The sequence below is a fragment of the Patiria miniata genome, unplaced genomic scaffold (genome assembly GCF_015706575.1).
Source record: "Patiria miniata isolate m_02_andy unplaced genomic scaffold, ASM1570657v1 HiC_scaffold_12, whole genome shotgun sequence".
NCBI lineage: Eukaryota > Metazoa > Echinodermata > Asteroidea > Valvatida > Asterinidae > Patiria > Patiria miniata.
Window position 1 is genome coordinate 4,147,482 of NW_024037050.1, and position 26,920 is coordinate 4,174,401.

A 26,920-nucleotide genomic window follows, 5' to 3' on the forward strand; every position below is an offset into this window, starting at 1 on the left:
TCACTGCTCAGCAGTGACTCACAAGTTTCCCTTGAAGAACAAAAGAAGCTCTTTGCTTTTCAGCTAGGTGATGGTCGCATTGGTGGCAATGTAATGCACGACGTAGTAGTCGTGCACATACATGAGAACGGCTATGGGTTGGCCAATGATGATTGACAGCCAGACGGCCATATTGGCTGTGTAGCCTCGGAGGAAAGTGCTGACAAAACCGGCCAATGGGATCTGAGAAAGAAAGAAACACAAAAAACAAGCCATTCTTATTATCATTCTTTTATTGTATGGGATGAACAGGTAAGGCCAAAAAAAATAATAGTCAATCTCTGGTCAGACCGAAGTTCCGGAATTGATGCGGCGACGCGTTTTTTTTTTTTTTTTCAAGCTTGTATTGTACAGACAAGGTGGGTACTATTTTGCTTTTTTGTATCTTCATTATACATTGGTGTCCTCCATAATTTGCCTTGGTGCCCTTTATCTTCCAAATTTTTACGGGTAGTCAGGTTGGCGTAGCGGTACTTTCCTCGCCTTCCACTGCTGTGACCCGGGTTCGAATCCCGCCTGGGCCAATATGTGGATTGGGTTTTCAGTCCCTACCTGATTCCCTGGGTTTTCCCCAGAATATTCTCCTGGGCTTTTCCTCCCACCTCTAAAACTGTATTTTCTTCTCATTGTCTTCTCTCCACAGGTTTCTTCAGGCTTGCGAGCTACAGTGCCTAGGGCGCTTTGAGGAATGCTTGGTTTCATAACCAAAAATGATTAATAATAATTAATAGTAATAATATCATTTGCCTTGGTGCAATTTCCCCATTCCTTGGTGCTCCTTGATACAAAAATTTGAGGAGGCGCGGCAATAGAGGGCGCTGAACAAAAACAGAATGAAAACATTAATTCACTGGATAGGTGGTACAAACTTCAACATAAGTTGTTGGTCAATGTAACAACTTCTTGTCTGGAAGTTGGAATGTGGCCTCTTCGTGGCTTAAGAGCACCTGATTTCATGGAACTCATTGTAAATTATGATGCATCGCAGCGCTGCGATGTGTCATATCCCTGCGACGCGCTGTATCACAGCTGCAATGGGTCCAGCGATTCATTTCACAAAACACCTTGTAAGCGCGACGTGTCGTAGGTGTATTTACTGCACAATACATTGTATGTGTGTTTATATGTATGTGTTCAGCGTACAGTAAATAGTCGTCTGATTTTCAGCAAAGAGTCGTCAGTATGATCTCCTCTCGGAAATTTTTTTAAATGTAAAACAAAATGGTGGACGTATGACAAGCTCACAATGGACTGTTAGCTACTTTGAAATTCCAACTGCAATATTCCAGGCTAATTCATATTTACTTCAATGCATTTTCCATTTACAACTTCACACACATTGTCTCGGTATTCATAGTCTCGTTTATTTAGTTTTTATGGTGTAAAACTGTCCATGAAAAGGATGCTTCCTATTGTGCAATGACCACTTGACACATCAACTTGCGACATGTTTTATGCTGTTGTCAAGGAACTTACGGCATTGTAAGTTTTGTGAAATGGATCATACGACGCATTGCAAGTTGCGACGTATTAGGTGTCGCAACTTGAGTTGCGACACGTCGCAGTGCCTCGTGAAATCAAGTGCAGGTCATACTTCACTCAAAAAGCAAAATCGAAGCAAATTTCATGACATCAATAATTAAAGTATTGGTAACGACATTTGCTGTTACCCTAGCATATACCCTTATACTTGGAAATTTGCATGAAATATGAAAAAAGCCTTGCTGTTGGTGGTACACTACATACACAACTGGAATTCAGTTGAACAAAACACAGCAAACTACTTTTTACTAACAAATTTTTGAATGATAACAGCAAATTCCAAGTCTCCATATATAAATATAGAAGTGAAATATCCAGAATATTGGCCTCTTATTCATAGTAAAATTACATTTCATACCTGCAGGATCATTCCCATGAAGCCCCACAAACGGAACATGTGCAGCGGCACACTCAGCAGATACTGTAAGGGTGAAAAATGGGAATGATTCAGGGAGTAAACACAAAGTGTTGCAACCTGCTAAAGCCTTAAATAAATTAATTGTGATCGTAAGCGCGGAATTCTGTGGTTAGCACAGCCATGAAATTGGGCCCAGGCTACATGGGAAGACAAAACATACTTAACATTTATGACCCTCGCCGAACTTGCAGTTTACACCTCAAAGCTATAAAGCTCAGTTCACACTTGTATCTTGCTGTATTGGCGCACCGATGTGGTAGTATTATTGTGCGAATCTTTATGATCAATCTGAACAGCAACTTCAAAGATTTGAAATTTGGGATTGGGTTTCTTTGTTTTTTCAGTCGGGTACCCGGTTTCCATACTATCCATAAATGCACACCCGTAACAGAGACAGGGAAACAAATTGTACCCCAATTTATAGAAAAACCTAAATGTCTAACTTCATTCACATATGTGACCTGTTCTGTCAAAAGTAGATGCTTCTGGGCACAGGTTGAAATTGAGATAGGGCCAAAAAAACACTGTGGGGTGATTTTTTTTCGATTTCCTCATTTTTGCATATTTGTAATCCTGAACATGTCTAAAATATAATATAAAAGTTTGAAACCCTAATTTGAACTCTTAAGTATAGTGTTGCTGATGATTTGTTAAGGTATATCAGTTAAAGAAATGTCACTTAAAACAGGTCTTAAAATAGACCCCAAACTTAATTTAAACTGCCGTTTTCTCCGTTTTCTACTTTGACACGATGAACTTCAAAATAGCATAACTCTACCATGTCTACCCAGGAATGACCGTTTAAAAAAAATTAAACCACCTATTAAAAGGAAAAAGTACATATTTTAACAATAAGCACAAATCTCATTTTTGACCTTATGCCCAGAAAAGTCTGATTTAGACAGAAGAGGTCACATATTAGGGATTGTCTGGTTTGGGAATATCAATTTGAAAAGGGTGTCAATTGGTTTCATGCTTGAGAAAATAGTCCAATTTTGTTTGTATTCCACACTTACCTCATGAAATATGGCCGACAGGAAGAACACAGTGACCTGTCCAGTCAGTTTGCTGTAGCCGTGCCTCAGTAATGGTTTGTACACGTGTCTAGAATGAAGAACCATACGGGACAATGAAAGTGACTTTTCAAAACAAACTTCACTGCTACAGGGTGTCCGCCCCAACAAACCCCAAACTCTTCACTCTTTCAGTGCCAAAGTCGTACATGTATGAGGTATATTTGTTAGTTCGAAATTGCCAACCTCGTACATGTACGAGGTAATGTTCATACTTAAAATCGCCAAACCTCGTACATGTACGAGGTAGAGTAAGCATGTTATCACAAGGGGGCGCTCTCGCTCTTTCTAATAATATCATTTTCATTGAGGTACGACATGTATTTATTTGTTTCATTCGAGTTCTTGCGAGAGGGCGCAGCACTGACACTCGTATTTTCTGCAAAAAGTGCGGAATTCCCCTGTGTGCAGGACAGTGTTTCAGGGTGTATCACTATCAGTGTTGTAGTCAAGGCCAAGGCCGAGGCCACAACCTCCGAGGCCAAGGCCGAGGCCGAGGCCACAACCGCGAGGCCAAGACCAAGGCCGAGGCCACCACCTCCGAGGCCAAGGCCGAGGCCGAGGCCAGCTATCAAAACACGTAATAAAATATAAATCACTAAAACAAGGCTAAGATTATGTAATCTTTTTAGTTGAATGTAATAATCTTTTTAGTTGAATTTACTGAGTTTTGGAGTGCCTGGCTTACAAATTTACAGCTAGCAATGGGTTTCCTCTTGTAGGGAGTCCAGCGAATTTTATTTTTTAAAGAAATCCCAAGTTTTGTATTACTGAAAGCAAATTACACAACAAAATCAATGGTGTTTGAATCAGGCTCATAGGTGTTTGCCCTTTGGAGATACAACAATTTAAATGGCCAAATTTTGAGTTTCTATTCTGTAAGATTTACATTATTTACTTTTAACATGTTTTATAAATCTTATTTTCAAAACCTATCAAAATGCTTAATATCATAGGAATCCCCATTAAATAAACAACAACTTGATTATTGAATCAGGTTTTTACCACTCATGATAACCAAAAAGTTACGCCCCCCCCCCCCCCCGACCTTCGCACTGTCCAGGCGCGCGCCGTGCAAACACCGCGATGCGACCAGACAATGCCAGACGGCCCGCCGTTACGCACGGGCAAAGCATAGTCCCAATCCCGCTCCACACAACGGGATAAGTGTCCACGCATTATCACTGTTAATACCGCGGTACCAGACAAAGTCTGGCAATGGCCAATCGATCCCGCTCCAAACAACACGGCAACACGGAACATGCGTGCATGATATCACTCAGTTCATCAAAATGACCATGAATTCTCGGATCATCCGATTTGAATCCAATGGCTTCGAAGAATTTTAAGATCATGGCAAGAGGTAGGGAGTCCAGAGGTTTTGGCCGTATATCTGTAACCACGCAAAATTAGTCAATTTCAAACCGTGCTTATACATGTAATAAGTATCAACATGGCTCTAAAAATACAAAAAAAAAAGGATTCTGGTACCACGAGGAATACTGACTCCTATTATTAAAACATTCATTCAGAACTTTGCATTAATATTCATTTGGATGGAAAAACAAATTCTGAAATCGCGCTTTCCATATCGACCATTTGCGCCAAACATTACCGTGTGAGCCGGAACTTTCATTTAAATCACCGTGTAAAAAACTGTTTTTATCATATCTTTGTGAAAAAAAATGGGACGGACTAGTACACTCGATCGTACCCATAAAGTTCAGACTTGTACTGAAACAGTGGCCTATAAAAAGAAATGATTAAGCTTGCCGCACCTTGCCGCAAATCATTTTTTTAAGGTCGGGGTACAGAGGCGAAACGAGAAAATGTTTGTACAACACTGCAACCAGACTAGTCTACTACCACATGTTATTGTACGCAGATGGGATTGGTGCCAGACTTATGTAGTCTGGCACGCGGTAACAGTTATAACGCTTGTACGCACGTGGAAAGCTGAAGCGCATGCAGGCTAGGCGAAGATGCTACGTACGTGAGTAGTACGCTCAATGCAACCATTTCCAGTTCATTCGTGCGTACATTGTATATGCGTTCGTTTCACGGAACCCACTGCGGCAAAATCTCGAGGGTTTGATACGGTAAAAAATTTAATTAATTAGAATAGAAAACACTTCAAAATGGGCGGCCTCGAGCCGGCCTCGACCGATTCGCCGAGGCCGGAAGGCTCCGAGGCCGAGGCCAAGGCCGAGGCATTGCACCTCTGAGGCCAAGGCCGAGGCCAAGGCCATGAAAATCGGCCTCGAGGCCGGCCTCGAGGCCGAGGCCGGCCTCGAGACCTCCAACACTGATCACTATGTACGTGACTACTATTGACTTTCCAATATACCAAGGATATAACAGAGAGCAACAACAACAAATTTAGTGAGTAAAACTTATTTCCTTTTTTTTTTTTACAGAATTTTGAGCAACTAAAAAAAACGCTCGAAGTTGGGCATTTTAGGGCTAAACTTTTAAAATTTCGCGGGCACTGAAAGAGTTAAAGTCTCCCCTTTTTCACAGCTTAAAAAAAAACATCTCAAATATCAATCATACTTGGAGAGTCTAGTTCATTAGCTTTTCAACAAGAAGAAAATCTTTCCGTTCAGGGAAATATTTATTGAGTTATGGCCAATTTCAAAAAGGGCTGATTGCTCATTTTGTTAACTGTCATTTATTAGGAATGTAATGGATTTGGGTTGAGAGTAGTTTCACTTTTTACATTATTTTTTATATTTCTTTCCTTATTTTGCGTCATTTTTATTTTTCGTTTTTTTGCAACAATGGTCATTTCTCCTCTTGGAAGAAATGGTAGTCCTGAAAAGGATTGTTTGGTTAACTTCTTTGATGTTTAGCGTGCTGCTCTGCCTCTTTCACAAATGCAAGTTTCGGCCCGTGTTTTGATTGCTGCCGCCAAATATCAGTCGCCTTGGACAAAATGAAAAAGCGGTTCTTGTTTTCAGTTGGCCATAACTCAATAAATCTTTACCCGATTGGACAGATTTTTTCGTTGTTGAAAAGGTAATGAAATATACTCTCTAAATATTTATTGATATTTGCAATGTATTTTTTTAAAAGCTGTGAAAAAGGGGGCTTTGAGAGTTCTTTTTTTTGGGGGGGGACACCCTGTATACATTTTTAAACGTTGAACAAAAAAAATTGACTGGTCAGCGGGGTTTGAACCTGCGACCTCCGGATTGCCATTCCGGTGCTGTACCAACTGAGCTGTCCAGCCCTATGTTGGCGGTTCCCCGTTTTGTCAATGTCTTTGCTCAAGGAGTGCGAGTTAGACGCCATAAACTCGTATAAGCCATGTAGCCAGGAATCAAAACTAGCAATGCTGCAAACTTTGGAAATAGCAAACAGGGATCACTCAGAGACAATACGGAACTCAGTTAACTTGCACAGTTTTGATTGAACAAATTAGAGGCAATTTGAAATGTGCATTCCAGGAAATGCCTTAGCTGATGTGCAACATGCATGCATTTCTCAACATAAAAGCAATTCGAATTACACTCTTTAACACTTGATTCTGGCATTGGCTTTTCCACAGTGTAGTTGATGTCTTTTGCTCCCTGCACATCTGCCAATGTATTTACCTTGAGCACCATCTGTACGTTGGGATGTTCCAGTTCCTCCAGAAATATCCAACAGACTCTGAATTCCTTTGAGAAAAAAAAGTATGAAATTCATATAAATAAAATACAATTTTTGGGGAGTTTTAACCAAAGGGCTGGGGGTTGGAGCAATCTTTCATCTGTACATTTTTCCCCATTATCAGAGTCATGCACCCTTGTTTCATGAAGGGCTATAATCTTTTTCTTTTCTTTTTACAGCTGTTGTCAGATTTTGGCCAACAGTTAGCCCAAAAGGTCAATTTTTTCATTAATCGTGAAAAGGAAAAGTGCTTATTCACAGAGCGCTCTATGATTACTGACGATTGTCACTAAAAAATTATAAATATCTTGTGAGGCTAACACTTCGCGGTCAAAGTATAGCTATCTCTACACAAATCAAAATTCAATACAATTCTACTCCCCAACACCCCTCGGCCCCTCCCCTTGATGACTTGAGATGTTTGACATTTGGTTCTTTAAACCCTAACCCTCCAGTGTGTTTTTGCTAGAAACCCTGCAAAACGCATCAACCTGCAAAACTTGTCTAAATGACAAGCCTGCCCAGTGCAGCAAGATCCATCAGGTCAGAAGTCTCTAGGCCAAAATGCCTCAGAGTCTGTGGTCACCAACTGCAGCAGGATACAACCGTGGCATTCTTCAATGGGACTAGCTCTCATTATCTCAGAACTGGCCGTTTAGGCACTAGCCTTGGTCAAGGCGTTAAGCGGTAGCGTCCGATGATCGATTGTCGGCCGCTGACATTCTCAGCAGCTGCGCGCTATGCATTCACATGTATGTACTTTATGAAGTGCGTACAGCTACCTCACGCGGCTAGGCTACAATATGTAAATCAGGTGTTCTGAACAAACGCCTTGGAACATCCGTGAGCCTTGGCTTGTGTTTTGCTTTATTTTGTCGCTGGATTTCCAGCGACAACCCCATACGCAAACAAAGATGAGATTATTATTCAATGCCTGGTTGTGATGGCTCATATTTTACATTGACCAGTCCTTCTGTTTTGAGGCATGTGATCACACCCCCACGCCATCACACGCCTAAAAGCTTCCCGAGAAGTGTGAATAATCGCACGCCTGAATCCCTCAGTAACGCACACCTCCGCATACATTTACAGCATAATTATACTTCATAATTTGTGAAAAATAAAGTATGTCAGTGAAGAGAAAATGGCTTAATTGTAAACCAAGATGAATATTATGAAATAATATCCCAGCTTGGACCATAGAATCACACACCTAGAAAAATCACTTGCCTAGAAAATCACACGCCTAGAAAATCACACGCCTAGAAAAATCACATGCCTAAAAAAATCCAGGTGTGCCTTTTTCCACACACCTGTGATGTTCAAACCAGAAGGACTGATTGACATAGAGCTGGATAGTGTGGCTACATGCTCCAACAAGTTTGGAGTCTGCAGACCAAATATTACTCGATATAAATCCAGCGGCAATATAACCAACATTGCTTGAAAAGGATAGACCATCGCTATGGTTGTTCTAAGGCGTTCTCTCACTTCCACCTGAATTGCATAGTAAAGCCTAGCTGCGTGAGGTCGCTGTTCGCGCTTCGCACAGTACGTGTGAGTGCATTGTTCGTGGCCAATCATCGATCGTCGGACACTATCGTTGAACGCCTTGACCAATGCTATTTATGCACTGGGGTCAATGGCTGAATGAAGCGAAGTCCAACAGGCGTTCACACCTAATGCACTGTGTTGCACCTGGCAGGGTTAGGATTAACAGTTTCTTACCACCAGTCCCGGTAGAATTCCCTGTCTGCGAATCGAAGCAGCTCAGCCATGATGTTCAGGAAGGAGTGGAAATAGAAGTAGAAGAACATGAGCCAGATGAAGTGGTTGGGAACCTACAACAGGGGCAAAAAAAAAAAAAATCAGAGAGGGTTATCGTATTACCCCTAACCTTCCTCAATCCTCCAAAAATCAACCTGATGTTTTTTGGAGAACTGAGGATGAATGCCTTTGAATAGCCGGTCGATTTTGAACGATGAAATGCGTCAAGGTCTTACGGTGTAAGCTGTAGCTTGGGCCAAGTTCGCGCAAGGACTATAGTTGACCAATGGTTAACTAACGTTTGCCCGAACTCTGTCTAGTCGATGGTGGTTGACTACGCTAGTCGACTATTTGGAACCAGCCTACTGGGGTTGGTTGCTTCGCTGGTAACCAATAGCCGCGCGCATTCATAACGCTAGCAGAGAGCCAGGATTCAGAAGTTTTGTGATAACATTTTGACCAGCGTTTGAATAGAGACGTTCGCACGTTGCTATCAGTGCGCAGGCGTAAGGTACGTCATAAATCAACCACTAGTCGACTAATGGTCCTTGCCCGAACTTGGCCTATTATTACATTCAGCCATGCCTAACTGAAGCCCACATATTATGCTGGATATCATCCTCCAACATCTCAAAAGTAAGTTGGAGGGTTTTGAAGGATTTTGAAGGATTGAGGCAGTGGTCACCCCTCCACTAAACAAATTCAAGAAATAACAGATGATTAATGCCAGATTGAGGCAGTTTCCAATCCTACAGGGGTGTGATTGGACAAAAATGAAAAATCCACGAACTTTGGTTGACATGTATACATGTACATATGTACATGTATTATTGTACATGTACATGTATTATTCTACATGTACTTGTATAGATGTGGAAAAATCCGGAAAAATCACACCCCTGAACAAAACCTGGCTACATGTCATCGTTCAGCTAACAGGAATATTTGTTACACGCTACATGTGGTCAGCTTGCTAGACTCGTACTGTGTGAGCTCGATCAAGCGTAACTTTTCTGCATAGATTACTTCATTTACTCTGCATGGAAAAGAATAGTTTAAAAGCCAAGTGTACTGGTGTGCGAGTCTCACATCCTAATGAATGCTCTGCTCCGTGGCGATCGTCATGCTAGCGCAATAAACAAATGGGGTAGACGTCCCAAATTTCGGCACCATAAGAGTCGATTACTATTTTTCGACATATCATCATCATGTCGGTTTTAAGGCCGTTGTCCAGTCTGTTCTGGGTTGGCCTGCTTTCTCCCTATGGCTCTCCTCCACTTGGCCCTGTCCGTCGCATCCCTCGCATTGACATCCTCCTTGGCTAACTGCCACACTCGCAATCTCGGCACTTGCTTCTTCTTCACCTTCCTAGCACCAACCAAAGCCAGAGCCAGGTCACCAACGACAAGACGGTGCTGTGAAACACACTCTTCACTTGCGATGACCTTGACATTCTTCACCATGGTGCGGTCCCCTTTCCTGACCATCAGGAAGTCGACAGCACTATTGCTTCCACCGGAACTGTACGTCACCAGCTGGTTGGAGGTCTTCCTGAAGAATGTGTTGCATATCACCAGCCCGACCGCGTCACCAAACTCGAGGATCCGCTCACCCGCGACATTCCTGTCACCATAACCCATGCCTCCATGCATGCCATCATAACCATCTGCAGCCGCACCCACATGGCCATTGAGATCACCTCCCACAATGACACCCTCTCTCTGTGGCAGCCTCGAGACTACCCTAACCATCTGATCCCAGAAGGAATCCTTCTCTTCCTGTGACCTCCCGACCTGTGGGGCATAGGCCGAGATAACGTTGACCACTCTCCTCCCGACCAATAGCTTCACCAACAGGATCCGTTCACTGACTCGATTTACCCGGTATTCCCGTCGACACACAGCACGTGGGCATAGCGTATGTTGCGATACCAAAGCTAAATCGATCCCGAACCTGCTTTGGTAATGTCACGTGACTTTGAAAGACGTTCATGTTGTCCGGAAATTCGGCACCCTGTGCCTAAGTTCGGCACCGTGTGCAGTCACGTGCTTCTGCAATGGGCGGCACCATGTTTCAGCGCGTGGGGAAAAAGTTGCGTTACGCACACGTTTAGTTCCGTAGGTTTATATTTTCACGCCTGTAAAAGTTGTATTTTTGCCCTCTATTAGTTATGTCCCCAACAAAATTCAAAATGGTTATCAAGCTAATATTGATTTTGTGAGTTGTTTATCACGTGCCGAAATTAGGGTCACTTTCTGACCCCTGCTCATAAGTTCGGCATCCCCCACAAAACTACACACCTGCACTTTGTACAGACGATCTTCCACTCTCAGCGGCACAAACCATCACCAACGTCAGAAAAAAATTCCATTTTAACCACTTCGACATGAAAAAATGGCTGCAATCATCTTTTTCATCTTAAACCCCATCTTACAAGGAATCCTAAAAACTTGAAAAAATAGTTCGCCTTTTATGGAGAGATTTTTAATCCCATTTTTTATTTGCAAGAATGCGTCTCAAGGTTCCATTATTTTTGGTTGAAAACCTAAGGGCGGCTTGTCACTTGTCACCCGATAGCAACATGGGTGGTCACGTGATCGCGTTGGCGGGCCAGTTCACTATTTTCATAGGGGTGCCAAATTTCGGGACGTGCTGAAATTCAGGACGTCTACCTTGTATGTATTGTATGTTCATTGTTGACATACATAATGTAACACGTGTGTGGTATTGCGACGTATGTATGGTGTATTGCGAGTGTTACATTTTTCGGCCCTGAAGGCAACACCCACTGCATGGCATTCCTGGGCAATGTTTAGACAACCAGAAGACGTAGATACTCACGGCTAACTTGAGGATCCGCTCCACCATTCTCTTGAGGTCCATTTCCTGTGGGGTCAAAGGTGAATATTAACAAAAAACAAATTCATCACGTCAAAGACACGTGTAAAATTGTGTAACTTAAAGTAAAATATTTGCAACTAAATTCACTGTCAAAAGAAACACCGCATAAATTTGTAACATTTAACTTTAACTTCAAATTCTACGTAATCCATAGGATTTTGAGCTTTACAGCCTGTCTCAAAAAAAATGGTACAATCAGAAAAAAAATTGGTTAAATATGAAATTTCAAAATAAGTCAGTCTTACTTGGCATAATATTAAAGAACAAAGACTGGGCTTTCCAATAGTGTTTGTTTGATCTTATTTGCTTTTGTCAATTCAGAGATATAATCAATTTAGTGCGATACACCAAAATCGATTTTGTGCCACTTTTATGCATGGGAAGAGTTGTTTCGAGTACTGTGCCATGCTGTCTTGAAGCTCACAAAAGATTGCAAATTGGCAAAAGAAACAAACTCGATTTTTGTGTTCCGCAGTAAACTGGAGTTATCTCTGGATTGACAAAAGCAAATGAGATGAAACAAAAAGTATTGGAAAGCCTGGTCTTTTTTCTTTTATGTGATGCTCAAAACGACTTACTAATGTTGAGATTTAATATTGAAAAAAAAATCGTTTTCGATTGTACCATTTTTTTTTAGACAGGCTGTACAGTTACCATGCTATGCTAACAGCGCTAGCAGGGAAAGCACTAGGGGTGTGCATTTATGGGTACCCGGGTATCCGTAAAAGAAACCCAACCCCAAAATTCAAATCTCAGAAGTTGCTGTTGAGATTGTTTACAAAGGTCTGCACTCTAATACTACCGCATCGGTGGGTCAATACAGCAAGATACATGTACAAGTGTGTACAGTGAGCATAGCTTTACTTTCGCGAGTGTCATAAAAGTAAAATTTGTTTTGTTTTTCCATGTTGCCTGGTTTTCATTTTGAAAACTCCCTCAAGATGGCATTCAAAGCCTTTCTTTTTCATTGTCTGAGAACTTACTAAAAAATTTGTGAAGTTGGTTACGGGTACCCAATCCTATAATCTAGAACTGGTTCCTGACATCAAGATCAGGTACTCAGGTACCAAGTTCCGATGCACAGCCCTAGTCAACAAGAATACTGCATCAACCTGTTACCATTAAACTTTGAATTCTCCATAATCCATCAGGGGTTAATCTCATGGCTATGCTGACCACAGACTTATTTTGAGCTTACATTTACCACTCCCTGCTAACAGTGCTAGCAGAGACAGCACAGAATCTGTAGTTATGGAATGTACACATGCAGATAAGCAAAAAATTCCTTGCTTAATGTGGAAAATATGCTTACCGCAAGCGCAGTATATGGGCAGAGGGCAATTTTTAGCAAATAACTGAGATTACCATAACCTACTTTGATCAATCTTACTAATAAATTATCAACCGAAAATCTTACCGAAAAAGGTTTTATGGCATTCATGACTGTAGGCACTATCCACTGTAAAACAAAGACAAAAAAAACGAGTAAAAAATAAGATTAGAAATGAGATTAAAATAAGGCATCTAGAACAAAAGTAAACAAGGAAATATTTTATCTGTATCAACTTTTTATAAGTTTTGCCAAAAGTTATTTTTGCCATGTATTCATTAATTTTTCACAAACATTTGAACATTTGCCCTAAATACATCTTAAAGTATGTTATAATCGCAACACACAGAGCAAAGGATTTTGACAATCAATGAAACTGGTTTCCAGGTATGTGGTCTTAAAGAGTGGTAAAATGTTACTCTGAGATCTTCTTGTGGTCTAAAAATTACAAAGTGTCCCGCCACAAACTTCCAGAAACTTTTTATTTGTGACTTGTGATCTGTGGTGTGCTGTGATCTTTATAAAAGAAAAATTAACAGACAAGTTACCTGCTGGACGAGTCCCAAGCTCAGATGGACCAAGAACAACTGGAAAAGAAAAAGAAAAAATTATATTTTATCTTAAACGTACAGTATATCATTTGTCATTTGTGTATTTTTCCCTTTGAAGCAACAAAAGTGCTCAAAATCTAAAAAAGGGTGCTTAACAACTAACCTGATGAAGTTTTAGCGCAGTGAATACTGTATATTCCCAGAAAACAATATTCTACGATCCCGATTTCAATTCAACAGTTGCTGAGTCATGTTTTGAATTGCGCCCGAAGTCAGCGTCCGGGACATGTTCTCACTGAGCCGATTGCAGCTTCACGATGTCACGCACTGAACCGGCGAATTATAGCAACCGTGTGCGCGTGTGCGTCGTGTCAACGCTTGTGCGCACCCATTTACGGCTTCGCCATATTAAAAACGAACTACTAATGGAAATTTCCAAAAATTCTTTGAAAATGACCTTTTTTTTATTGTTTTCTTCAAAATGACAGCATGCCAGAAGGAATAATTTTACAGGGAGTTTAGTGCCATTACTATCTTTAAGCCAATTATGCTTTTCAACAATAATTTTGTCAGTTACTTTTTGGATAGCTGCAAATGATCTACTCTACCTTTAATGTACCCGAAATATTTGCATTGTCCAACATGAAATAAGCCCATGGTTATGAGGGGCACAGGGATGTAGTCAAGTCCATCACAAGTCCCTGCAAGTCCATCACAAGTCCTCCAGTCCCAATTCAACTCACAAGCTATTCCAATGAGCTTTGACAAAGGCATTCCTTTGTTATTATTCATAAGATGGAATGTTGCGTTGGGGTGTTGTAAATCAAATTAGGTTTTGCCCTTCACCGACGTATAAATACTGAGGTAACACATTGAGTATACAGTGTTTATACGTCGGTGAAGGGCAAAACCTAATTTGATTTACAACACCCCGACGCAAAATTCCATCCTATGAATAGTTAATGCGGTACCCGCTGCTATGTACATCACATTCAAACCAGCCAACCGATCCCGTTAGCTTGGTGGTCGAGTGGTAAGATGTCTGCACTAGAAAGCAGGAGGTCATGGGTTCGAGTCCCACCCGAGTGATTTTTTCCAACTTTCACTCGGGAGGTAACACACTGAGTATACAGTGTTTATACGTTGGTGAAGGGCAAAACCTAATTTGATCCTTTGTTATTGTTCATCTGCTGTTTCTTGTGACTGGACTTGCGAATGGACTTGAGATGGACCTGTGATGGACTCGACAGCATGCCTGGAGTGGCACTGGTACAACATGGCACTAAAGTATGATGGGAATCGCTTTCTGACTTACCAGTTCAATGATGCGGCGCAACAGGAAGCGCTTGCGAATCCTGGGGCTTCTGGGGAAGTTCAGCTCATAGCACAGGGTGGGAGCAAAGGCAAAGTAGTACAGATCTGTAGGCGTAACAAAAAAAATTGAGAAACCATCAAGGTTTGTTATCAAACAGCGTTTCTATAGCCTTGTTTGTTTCATTTGGACTTAAAGCTATAGTCCATCATTTGCAGCTATCCGAAAAGTAACTGGCGTAATTATTGTTGAAAAACATACTTGGTTGAAAGATAGTAAGGGGACTAAACTCCCTGTGAAATTATTCTTTCTAGCAAGCTGTCATTTTGAAGTAATCAACAAAAGAATGCATTTCCAACTGTGCTTCTTACGACGCACCGTAGGAAATTTAAACTAGTACTTGGTTTTGTTATTCGGCGAAGCGCGCGCAAGTATTCGCATGACGCACACGCACGCGCGGTTGTTATAATTTGTCGAATCAGTGCGCGACATCGCGTAGCTGCAATCGGCTCAGTGAGAACGTGTCTCAGACGATGAATTCAGACCCAATTCAAAACATGATTCAGCAACTTCTGATTTGAAAGTGAGATCCTAGAATGCTGTTTTTCTCGGAATAAACAGCTGAAGCTGAGCTGAAACTTCATCAGGTTAGTTGTTCAGTACCCTTCTATAGATTATGAGCACTTTTGTTGCTTCAAACGAACAAAATGCACAAGTTACAAATGATGGACTATATCTTTAAATCTGATGATCTATAATAACGAGCTTTGGTGCAAGGTTTCGGCAAAGGCTGATCTCCGGACTACATCACTGCTCTTTAAGCTTATGCCAGGACTCACCTTTGAAATTGAGATTGTCTGGGTACTTGACAAGCTTGCTTTGCTCGACAGTCACAGAGCCATTCTCTTGGGTTTGCACAGTTTCTTTGGATTCCTGGTTGCTGTTTACTGAAACAAAAATAATGAAACATAGCTACAGTAAAATGCCACTATGACTAAAACGATGGGGTCCATACATTTAAAAAAAAAAAGCAAGCCCAGCAATTGGGCCAAGGAATGTCTTAAAGGTAGAGTAGATCATTTGCAGCTATCCAAAGAGTAACTGACCAAATTATTGTTGAAAAGCTTTCTTGGTTTAAAGTTAGAAATGGCACTAATCTCCCCGTTAACTTGTTCCTTCTGGCACGCTTTCATTTTAAAGAAACAACAAAGGAAGACCATTTCCAAAGATGCATCAAGTGATGCATTTTTGGAAATTTCCATTAGCAGTTGGTTTGTGATTCGGCGAATCCTTGAATGGGTGACAGAAGCGTTGACACGACGCACACGCACGCGCGGTTGCTGCTATTCGTCGGTTCGGTGCGTGACAACACGTAGCTGCAATCAGCTGAATAAGAACGCTTCCCGGATGCTGAGTTCGGGCGCAATTCAAAATATGACTCTGCAACATTTGAACTGAAATTGAGATCCTAGAATACTGTTTTCTCGGAATACACAGCATTCACTGAGCTAAAACTTCATCAGGTTAGTTGTCAAGCACCCGTCTTTAGATTTTGAACACTTTGGTTGCTTCAAACAAACAAAATTCCTTAAATACTCTACCTTCAAGGTGCATCTGGGAGACATTCTCTAGAAGCCTTACCTTCTTTCTTGTTCTTCTGCTTCCAGTTACTGCCTTTATCTTTCCCAGTCTTTGAGATGCGTCTCCGGGCCGCTCTCTCGGCTTGCAGTGCCTCGCGACACCAGCGGTTGACTGCCGTGTAAGAGATCATCTTCAGGAACGTGATGGTGTACATTCCGCTGGCGCAAACGGCACCGACTGAAGCAAGGAAAATGAAAATAGATGAGCAAGCTCGTGCAGGGACCATTAGTCGACTAGTGGTTGATTTGGAAGAGTATACTCTCGGTCACAGCGGGAATACACATGTACCCTTACACCCGATGAATTCATGTAATTTAAACATGGCGAAAGAGTAAACATGCAAAAAAGGCTTTTCTCATTAATTCTTGATTCTGAAATTTATTGTTGTGTTCTTTATCATCATAAAATGATAGATTTTACATTAAAGATTTGTTCTGTTACAACGAATTAACTTATTTTGGCAGCCATTTTGTGAATGCCAAATAACAGAATTAACCGCAATGCCCACACAATATTTTCCTACTCTTGAGAGTATCGAGCGTGACGAACACGAACGCAGCCACAGATGTTGTTTGGAAATGACCAGGCTTAGACCAATCAAAATCACAGGATAAAAACAGCAACTTTTTTTAAATTCCTAACAATGATATTTCTCAATACTATTTATCAATTCAATTTGAGTTTCAAATTGCTTACACGGTTGGGGTTCAACAATAGTGATGACCACAACCGGGAAAATGATGAGTGTCGCCAAGTTGATGAAGGTGAGGAACTTGGCAGCTGTCTCTTTGATTATGCCCTGAGAAAGAAAGGAAAGTTCCAACAAAGGAGAATCCTAAACGATCATGATCATCATACCGTGCAATATTATAAAGGCACTGTTTTCAATCTCAGCCCATCAAAGTTTTTATGCTGATTACGGAGATGGCATTTTTACTCATTTATGAAAGCTCCTTGAGAGGGACATGATGCGCGTCACGAAAATGTTGATGCACGTGGCAATCTGTAAGTGATGTCAATCGAGAGAGGCCTACTCAATGCAGCATACACGTTGTGAACGTGTGTGTGTGTACATTAACCACACATTACAAATACACAAATCGTCACCGACACCACGAAGTAACACCCATCTATATACCAGTAAAAACTAGCAATCGGAGAAAACGGCAACTAAAATTGAACGCCTGCTAAAACAACACTTTGCGTCAAAACGAAAGAGTATTTTCAGTTGGGTTTCTCGTTGTGGACACTTGATGAATTGAATTGATTAAATCTGCTGTTTTTCACCCGTTTGTGTATTAAATAAACAAGAAATAAGAGAAAAAGATGAGTGTTAGTTCGTGAAACCGAAAAGGCTGCGAAACTGTAAATTTTCGTTTTCACGAAGTAACACTCTTCAATGTATTCAACACGAGGAAAGTGCAACTTCAGGTCAGCGCGCGCGCGCTCATACAACTTGTTACAAGAAGAGTGTTACTTCGTGAAAACGTTTTTGCTCACTTATGAGCAGAGTGCAATGGTAAATGGAACTTGAGTGTTACTTCGTGAAAACGAAAATTGTCACTTTTGCGCAAAAGTTGCCATGGATACTTAGCGTAATTATTAAAGTAAAGCTCTTGAAGCTTTGAAACTTCGTGCAATGGTAGGCCTTGATGAATAATGTTTAAAAATCAAAAAAACTGAAAATCGAAAAAAAATATGGTTTAACACGGTAGAGTGTTACTTCGTGGTGTCGGTGACGAAATGTTGTTTCTTACACCTCCACAGAGTACAAACCACTGTGTGTCTGGATCACAACTAGCACTGAACAGCTCGATTTTTCGGGGACAAAATTATGACCCCCGATATTTGTTCTTGCATGGTTCTCGCAAGAATAACACAGAAACGCCAAGTTTTTAAAGGATGATTGAGTGGATGTTTATATTTTTACTTTTAACTGCTCTTTTATTTGATATAATTTCGTTTAAAATGTTTTTTTATAGCCCGATTGGGGGCATCCCAGGCCGTAATGTCCCTTTAAGCACATCTTACCTTGGCTACAATCTTCTCCAAGGCAAACTGGATGACCACAAAGACATTGATCACTGGGGGCATGGAAATAAACATGAAATTCTTACTGAAAAGTTCAACGAGATGAACACACTTACAGCTGTATCGCATCCCACATACACGTATCCATTGCACACTTAAATCACGGCATGGCTTGGGATACTGAATGAATTATGTGCGTAAGTGCACATAATCGGCAGCAAAAATGCAAGATGGACGAACACTCTAAAGACCAGTTCAAACCTGGCAGGAAAGCAAACGTGAATCCAAATTTTTCGATATCACAGCAATTATTCGTTCTGCGAATTCGTAAGAGTTGAACACATCTCAACTTTGGCAAATTAAATAATCACAATAATTTTGGGAGGCTAATCATCCTTACTCGCAGCTGAGAAGCTGAATTGCATAGGACGCGGCTACAACGTGGTCGAGCTGCAGGCATGTAAAGGCGCCTTTGGCAGCCAGCCATATGACCACAGAGCACAGCCAGAGATCCATAGTGTTTGTTTTTTTCGTCGGGAGGAAAACCAGAGGGCCCAGAGAAAAACCCTCGTGGCACAGGAGAGAACCTACACACATCTCTACTCAAATATGGTCATGGTCATAGTGGCCATAGGCTCCGTGCGCCAACAAAAGAGGGCGCCCTTTTACCTAGCAACGACGTCCCATGGGCGGGACATTTCGCTGGTTGACTCGCACCAATCTTGTGTGTGACGCACATACACCAGGGGATTTGTACTATGTACACACAGTGGCAGCGCTTTGCAGCAAATGAATTGCAGTCAGGCAAGATGGCGTCGGTCAGTCACCCCCAACTGTACTCTCTTTGCTGGTGAGGGGGTACTTGTGAACGGAGCAGATAGTGGCGAGAGGCAAGCACTTCACGTACTAGCCACCCATGCCATCCAGTGAAAGTGTCATGACGTTGAACTTGCTTTCCATTTGCATTCACTTGAAGTGTAAACCCCCCCCCCCCCCCATTTGCAACGTGACTTGTGCAACAAGGCAATGCTAGCAGGCAACTGGAATTAAACTGACTTACATGCAACCAGGGTAGCATTTGGTACGCTGTAGGGATTCCGAAGGAAAATCTTCAGCATTGAAATTGGGTCCACTAAAATGCCATATCTGGAAGAAGAAAAAAACACAATCAAATCTCTACAATATTAAAGGGAATGTACATCATTGGCTTTTGCTGTAATTTTCAGAAATTAACTACTTGAGGGGTTACTATAATAGGTCAAATATTGTTACACTGACATGTTTGAAGTTTTGTGTTCGAAAATGCTGGAAAAAAACAGGAAAAACGAAAATGTTCAAGTAGTCTGGTTCCCTGACTCCACTGAGGATAAAATGGATGAATTTATAGATGCCGGAAAATTGTAAGGTAAGGGAACCAGTGTAGCTGGCCTGCACCCGTTCATGAACATGTTACCAATAGCAAACAAAATTTGGACTGAAAAAATGGTAAACTTGAAGCAGAAGTTGAAAAATAGTTACGTTTTTCCAACGGTGATCGGCCGACCACTGTTGGAAATGTATACAAAAATACCAATTTCTTGAAAATGACTTCACACCAGGAGCCATAATTTTACAGGATGCTTTTGACTGTCATTTACCAACATCCAAGTAAGGTATTTCGTAAAAACTTGATAGTTTTATTTTTCGATGTTTGCAAATGTTGTATTTTCCCTTTAAGTACATGTTCATTCTTCATGGTCCATTAGACATGGTCTTCATGGTCCATTTCTCTAGAATGGTAAAAAACAATCTCAAATACATAAATTTGTGGGATATTTGGTAATGGGTGGACACATAGGCAATTCCTTTGTTACGGACGTTTACATACAGAGCGCAAGACCAATTTGGAACAACAAAAAATACATTGTAATACTTGCAGTGAAAGCAAACGTTAGATATTTGGTACAACTCTAGCTTGGGCCTTAATGTGCAACATGACATGGTTAAAGGGAAAATACAACATTTGCAAACATCAAAAAATAAAACTACCAAATCATTTTGAAATACCTTGCTGGACTGTTAGTGAAGGACATTGTAAAGCATCCTGTAAAATCATGGCACCTGGTATACTGTCATTTTCAAGAAAAGTGGTATTTTTGTATCAATTTCCAACGCTGGTCGGCCGACCAGCGTTGGAAAAAACTGGCTTTTTTTCAAATACTGGCCCCAATTGACCATCGCACTTGTTTGCAATCGATTACACACCTATGAACGGGTACAAGCCAGCTAGACTGGTTCCCTGACCTTACAATTCCCCAATGTATGTAAGCTGCTCTGTTTCTTCTTATATGGAGTCAGGGAACCAGACTACAGGAAAATGATTGTTTTTCTGGGTTTTTATAGCATTTTCAAACTCAAAACCTCAAAAAATCAGTGTAACTGTATTTGCTATATATTTCCAACCCCCCAATTCCATCCATTTCTGAAAATTACAGCAAAAGCAAATGATGTATATTCCCTTTAATGTAATGTTAGCTGAATTCATCAATGAGATATAAGCTCTGTCAATGACCATTATGGACGGTATGCTTTAAGACATAGGTCTCTGATTTTCAGTACGCATTGATTGGTCAGAGGCTCGGGTAATTATCAGCATCCACACTCCAACTGGTCTTAAACATAGTGTTTAAAACCGGCCAAGCACAAATTCATTCCCTTATTCATGTGTTAAATTCATAGTAGACCGAGGATTTAACCAAACATGATTCTCTTCCTTACTTGATCAGATTCTCCAGAACAAGCCGTCCACTTGACATAGCCTGCAAAATAGAAACCAATGCAATGAAGTCAAATGTCAGATATACAAATCTCAGACAAAATACATTGCTTTTGAAAAAAAAACCAGATGACCACAAAATGGATGGGTCAGCTGTCCCCTACCCCTCGCCTTCCCGAACATAGGATCTGATCGTTTGACATCAAAGTATGACGTGACCATCTGGTTTCCCCTTGATCGGCCACCATTGCAGCAGGCAAGCATTTTTTTAGCAACTACGGCTTGTCGTGTAAACTAGACAGCAGGGCTTATTTTCATGTGCAATAACCACAAATTCTATATAAAATGGCATAATGGTCACTACCTGTGCCATGAACGGTTGTCATAATCAAGCCGACCCAGCACTGGGTGTTGGTTCTGCGTTTTTCTCTCATTTTTCGCCATCCATCACAGATGTGAAGGCTTGCCTACAGCCTACTGCGTGCGGTGCTATACAGATCTTTGCCTACTACAATGGCGCTGAATTTCCCGTTACCTGGATGTAGGCTTTGTCACTTTTGTCAGTGATATGCAAACATGGCCCAATGGCATGGCAGTACTGTTAAAGGGAATGTACAACATTTGCTTTTGCTTCAATTTTCAGAAATAAATGGATTTGGAGGATTCGTATGTTAAAGAAAATATAGTTAAACTGACTTGTTTCGCGTTTTGGGCTTGTAGATGCTGGAAAAACCAAGAAAACCTATCATGTTCTTGTAGTCTGGTTTCCTGACCCCACTTAAGATGAAACGGAGCAAGTAATACACTTTTGGGAATTGTAAGGTCGGAGAATCAGTCTATGGCTTGTACCCCTTCACAGGTGTGTAATCAGTTGCAAAGAATAGTCAGAATAACTAAATATGGACAATTAAGAGCAGTTTGTGAAAAATGGCCAGTTTTTTCCAACGCTGGTCAGCTGACCAGCGTTGGAAAAATACAGTTTTTCTTGAAAATGTCAGCAAACCAGGAGCCACGAGTTTAATTGATGCTTTAGACTGCAAGTCTCTAACAATCCAGTGAGGTACATGTATTTCGTGAAAATTTGATCATTTCATTTTTTGATGTTTGCAAATGTTGTATTTTCCCTTTAACAGAAATTTTCATGCTTAGCATACTTCACAGGTAAACAAGGAACTTGTTATGCGCATGCGTACATCCCGTAACTAAGGATTCTGTGCTTACAGGGGTAGTGCAGAGTTTTTAGCACAGTTAACACAACATGGTGATTGTAGGCACGTAATTCTGTGGTTAGCAGAGCTATGAAATTGGACACAGACTTAGGAAGTACTAGTTATGAATGACAGGTACGTCAACAATAACAGCAACAAAATCCTTGTGGATTACATGTGTGAAAGATCTGGGTCAATTCACATGGCAAAATTTCATCATCTGTCCAACAGCAAGTCCTCCCATCCCCAACAAAAATAGACCAAACACAGTTGTTCAACTAACATCTGAACAACTGTTATGACAACAGAACAACAGTAGGGACAATCACAATGTCCATTTAGGCACTGGTTCATTCCCGCCCCTCATTCGGAGCTGAGGAAGCGACAAGGATAGATCATGAAACTGTTCTCCACCCTGTAAGTTTAAGTCCAGCTGTCTTGTTTCAACCTTCTCGAACTCTTTATGACTGACATTACATACATGTATATTTCCTTCCATTCCAAATAGTGGGGCAGATAGGGGAAATAGTGGGGGAATTGTGCCTTTGATGATAAAAGCATGATATTTGGCACACACAGTCAGAGTATGTCATGAGAAAGATATCTGGCTATAGGACCATCGCCGATCTGTCCATTGCAAAAATATAGGAAGAATAACAAGCAATTTTCAAAATGGCTGCCAATACTTGTTATTTTGCCTCTATTTTATTCGTACTAAAAGCATGCATCCTTACAGCTTTCCCATAAACCAAAATATACTTTTCATGACTTGATCCAAGACATATTAAAAAGTGGAAAATTTAAAAGAAGGAAAATCTTACCAGGAGTACTATGCAGAGATTTAGGAACCCTCGGTAGTTGTTGAAGCCGCTGGTGTTACTCAGTAGGGAGCTCTGATCAGTGTGGATCCTGGGTACAACAAAGGTATTACAACGATATAAATCTGGTTAATAATTAACAGGTTCCACAAAAGAGCATGGGATAGTATACAAATATTACATGGTTTGAGGGTGGATAGTTGATATTACTTTACCTCCTACATTGTACATATTCATGATTGAGAGCCATATTCTCATTCGTCCATTCGCCTCATGTGTCAGCCGCTAGTTTTGCTGTTTAACAAGCGCAAACATGAGGATTAACGCAAAGGGTAAATATTCTACTACGCATGTGCTTTTCAAAGCAATCATGGAACTAGAGCACCGGGGTAACGCGCACACGCTAACATTGCCCTATCTAAATGAAAAGGTGGCAGCACATGCGCGGTAGTGTTCTCGTGGCACAGGAGAGAACCAACGCACAATGAACATTGCCCTAGCAGCATGCAGCAGCTACATGTACATGGAAAGATGAGATGGGGCACAACAACATTTTGTGGAGAACAGTTATGCGTAACTTCATGAAATTTTGTGAAAATGTATGAGGTATAGCAAAACAAATACAACATGGTTTAGTTCGGGTTTGCCTTGGGAACTAGACTGTCAACTGCCAATACCTTGGGGAGCTAATATCGACCGTCCACCTTCAAACCATGTTTCATTTGTATATTAGTTCCCCAAGGTATTGGAAGTTGACAAAACTAATTCCTGTTATTTCTTGAATGTGGTCCTTGGAGGGGTGACCACTGCCTCAATCCTGCAAAATCCTCCGGCAATATGTTGAGGCAGAGCCAGTGCCATCCTGGAGCAGTGCTAGGACTTCAAGTATAATCTAGGCCTAAATTTATGCACGGCTGGGCATAAACAACACAAAGTCCGGCCCAAGACCTTGACATAGTGCATCCTCCAAAATCAGCCACATATTTTTGCCGTATAGTCTAAATCCTGCAAAATCCACCATTTTGCAAAGAGGATTTTGGGGGATTTGGGAAGGTAGGGTTAAAATTTGAGGATTCAGGACTGAATTTGCTAAGTTATCTTCTCTGCTCGGCAGTTTAATTCCACTCACGGCTTGTCAGGTGGGCCAGACAGCTCTGGTGGGTTGGCAGACTCTTTGCTGTCCTCTCTTTCTTTCTTGTCAGCCGTGGGCGGATTCTCCTTAGACTCCGCCCCCTCCTTCCGTTCACTGATCTGCCTTTTCCTGACCTTGGGGTCAGGGCTGCTGGTCTTGCTGGCATCCTTGGCCATCTTTCTAATCTGAGGGATTAAAAGAAAGAAACTACCAAATTACGTGTGCATACACTCCTAAGTCCTAACAGCGAAAATGATATACGAAGGACTATTTCTATTCACTCCAGGTAATGCTGCAGATATTAAGCCCATCTGTAGCAATGCCCCTAGACCTGGCGAACTCCCTTACCACACTACGTTACGGTCATAATGCAATAAAGAGGGCGTCCAACCTGGGCTAGCAATGGCCCTATAGTTGGGGGGACAAGGAACAACTGCAGTCGGGGATGTTGCAACTTCACAGTTGGGGAAATCCCAACTATAGTTGGGACGATGCTATAGTCTGGGTACACGCCAAGCATCAGGCATCTAAAAGTTACATATCAACTGATATGAACGAGTCAGCAGCCAGTTCTATCAACCGGACGCTGACAGCTTCCCACACATCGAACTAAGAGAGATGCAAACCTCTTTACTTCAGCAGAAATCAAAAAAGCCATCGACAGTCTGGGAAACAACAAAAGCCCTGGAAACGACAACATAAAGAGAAGAAGAAGATTGAGCTGGCTCGGTCATCTACTGCGTCTGCCACAAGACGCACCAGCAAAGATTGCTCATGAGGAAATACAAAGAAAAGTGAAAAGACCGGCAGGGGGGAAGAAACGAACATGGTTAGACACAATTAACAACGACCTCAAACCCCTAGGCAGCATAGACCTGAGCAAGGAGACCAATGACAGAGCTGGCTGGAGACAACAGATCAGACGCGCAATGTTTAATTAAAATGAGTTGAGTGAGAAAACAGACGACGATATCAACTTTAAAAAGTGCACTTTGACATGTTTGGACGATTTGTAGAAAAAAAAAAGGAGTCGCGAATCGATAAAAAATGTTCTCCTCGGTACATCACTCGGACCGTGTGAATTTGAATATGTTGTTCGTACTCTACAGTCATATAAACTCTTACATTGAACGTTTGTTGAATCAAAATAAGTTGTAGAGTCTCTAACATGTCTAACATTTGAAAATTCGCCAACGAATGACAGTATGTTTTTGCCTAATTCCAGAACGCGCGTGCAGCCGTGCACGTAGGACCCAACTACACGCGCGTTAATTGATTTTATGTAACGTATTCTGTGATGGGTCAAAGGTTTTCGGTCTGTGCTTGTTCGCTGCAGACAAAAGTTTCAAAATCATTTACGTTAATTCTCTTTTTAATATTTGCTGGAATTCTCTTGAATGAACTGTTATTTCGAAAAATTAAATACTACTTTATCTTAGCTGGAGTTACCCAGCCCTAAATTTTTTCATTGGGTAAATGACAACCCAACGAAAAAAATTAGGGCTGGGTAACTCCAGCAAACTTTATCTGAAAATCATGTGCTTGATTCAGGGTGGTTCTGGTTGAAAAAATTCATTTTCTTGCGTGCTTTTGTTTTTGGCGCGAAGCAGTTTTTGATCGATTCGGAACTGCTTAAACAGTTAAACCAATATATATGCTTATAGGCCTATCCAAACATTTTGGATACTATCATGACTATGCACATGATCCAATACAGCTGTACAGGCATGACAGGGAGAGAGATCTAGAGCTTGTGACTGAGCCTGCTGAGCTGAGGCAGTTTAAATCAAGGTAGTGTATATTTTGCCGGAGGTAACGCCGGCAAACTAACGTTTACTAAAGGTTTGCCGGCGGCAATCCATATCAACAGAGGGCGCTGTACTCTTTAAGATAGGGCTGAATTATAAGATGTATTAAATTCCCTCCGAAGTTGTGTAGCTCAGTCGGTGCAGTGGTTAAGCAATAGCTCTAGTGAGTGGGATGTCCCGAGTTCGAATCCTGACCCCCGCCACAATTTTAAGGAATTTTTTTCCCATCCCCAAATAAATAAGAATATTCTTCTTTTATTATTTTAATATGTCTCAAACATTTTATTGCAGAGTATTACTTTTTCTTTTTCAGATTTGTGGCTCTGGAGGATTTTTTTTAAAGGGAAATAAAGTCCAAAATTATAAAATGGTCTGATTCCCATCTTGTAAATACAAAAATACAACGATAATATTGGCATGGAGCCAGCCTAAAATTTGTCACCGGAAAATGTTAAGGTACAAAAAAACAGTAACTGCGCATGTTCAGTGCATATCCGGCAAACTAACGTTTACTGAAGGTTTGCCGTCTCCGGCAAAATATCCACTGCCTTAAATCAAACGATTTTGGGTCAACTCGTACCCGAGTCAACTCGTACCCGAGTCAACTCGTACTCGAGTCAACTCGTACCCGAGTCAACTCGTACCCAGGTTAACTCGTACCCGAGTCAACTCGTACCCGGGTCAACTCGCACCCAGGTCAACTCATACTCCCCTCCTTACGCAAAAGACTAACAACATTAAAAACTTAAATCCCATGCAAATCCTCATCCATTCCTTAATGATAACTCTCTATGATTTAACCATGGACAATCTACCCATCAAGTTACGCTTAATTAGCTATCCCCTTACCGTGCTTGTACGAATTTTTAGGAGTTACAATGTAACTTGACACGAAGGAAGTGCCGATCGTCGGCGGCCAGATGAAGAAATAAGGTCTAGC

At 41.3% G+C, this 26,920-nt stretch overlaps 1 protein-coding gene across 2 annotated transcripts; it reads right to left on the reverse strand.

Moving 5' to 3' along the window:
• On the reverse strand, window positions 1-26,910 carry LOC119745777 (diacylglycerol O-acyltransferase 1-like). 2 transcript variants are annotated; one of them, XM_038222390.1, is made up of 18 exons: window positions 26,830-26,910; window positions 24,170-24,352; window positions 23,044-23,131; window positions 21,017-21,057; window positions 19,320-19,405; window positions 18,260-18,312; window positions 16,925-17,027; window positions 16,229-16,405; window positions 15,427-15,534; window positions 14,591-14,694; window positions 13,273-13,311; window positions 12,812-12,853; window positions 11,335-11,379; window positions 8,455-8,567; window positions 6,669-6,734; window positions 3,016-3,103; window positions 1,940-2,002; window positions 1-222 (listed from the first exon to the last, which is right to left on the reverse strand). In XM_038222390.1, the coding sequence occupies exons 2-18, from the start codon at window positions 24,346-24,348 to the stop codon at window positions 64-66; spliced, it is 1,554 nt and encodes a 517-aa protein (XP_038078318.1). In that variant the 5' UTR covers window positions 24,349-24,352; window positions 26,830-26,910; the 3' UTR covers window positions 1-63. The 2 variants fall into 2 exon arrangements, with proteins under 2 accessions (XP_038078318.1, XP_038078310.1); XM_038222382.1 differs by having other exon boundaries at window positions 24,170-24,357; window positions 26,830-26,909.
• Window positions 26,911-26,920: the final 10 nt, after the last annotated feature.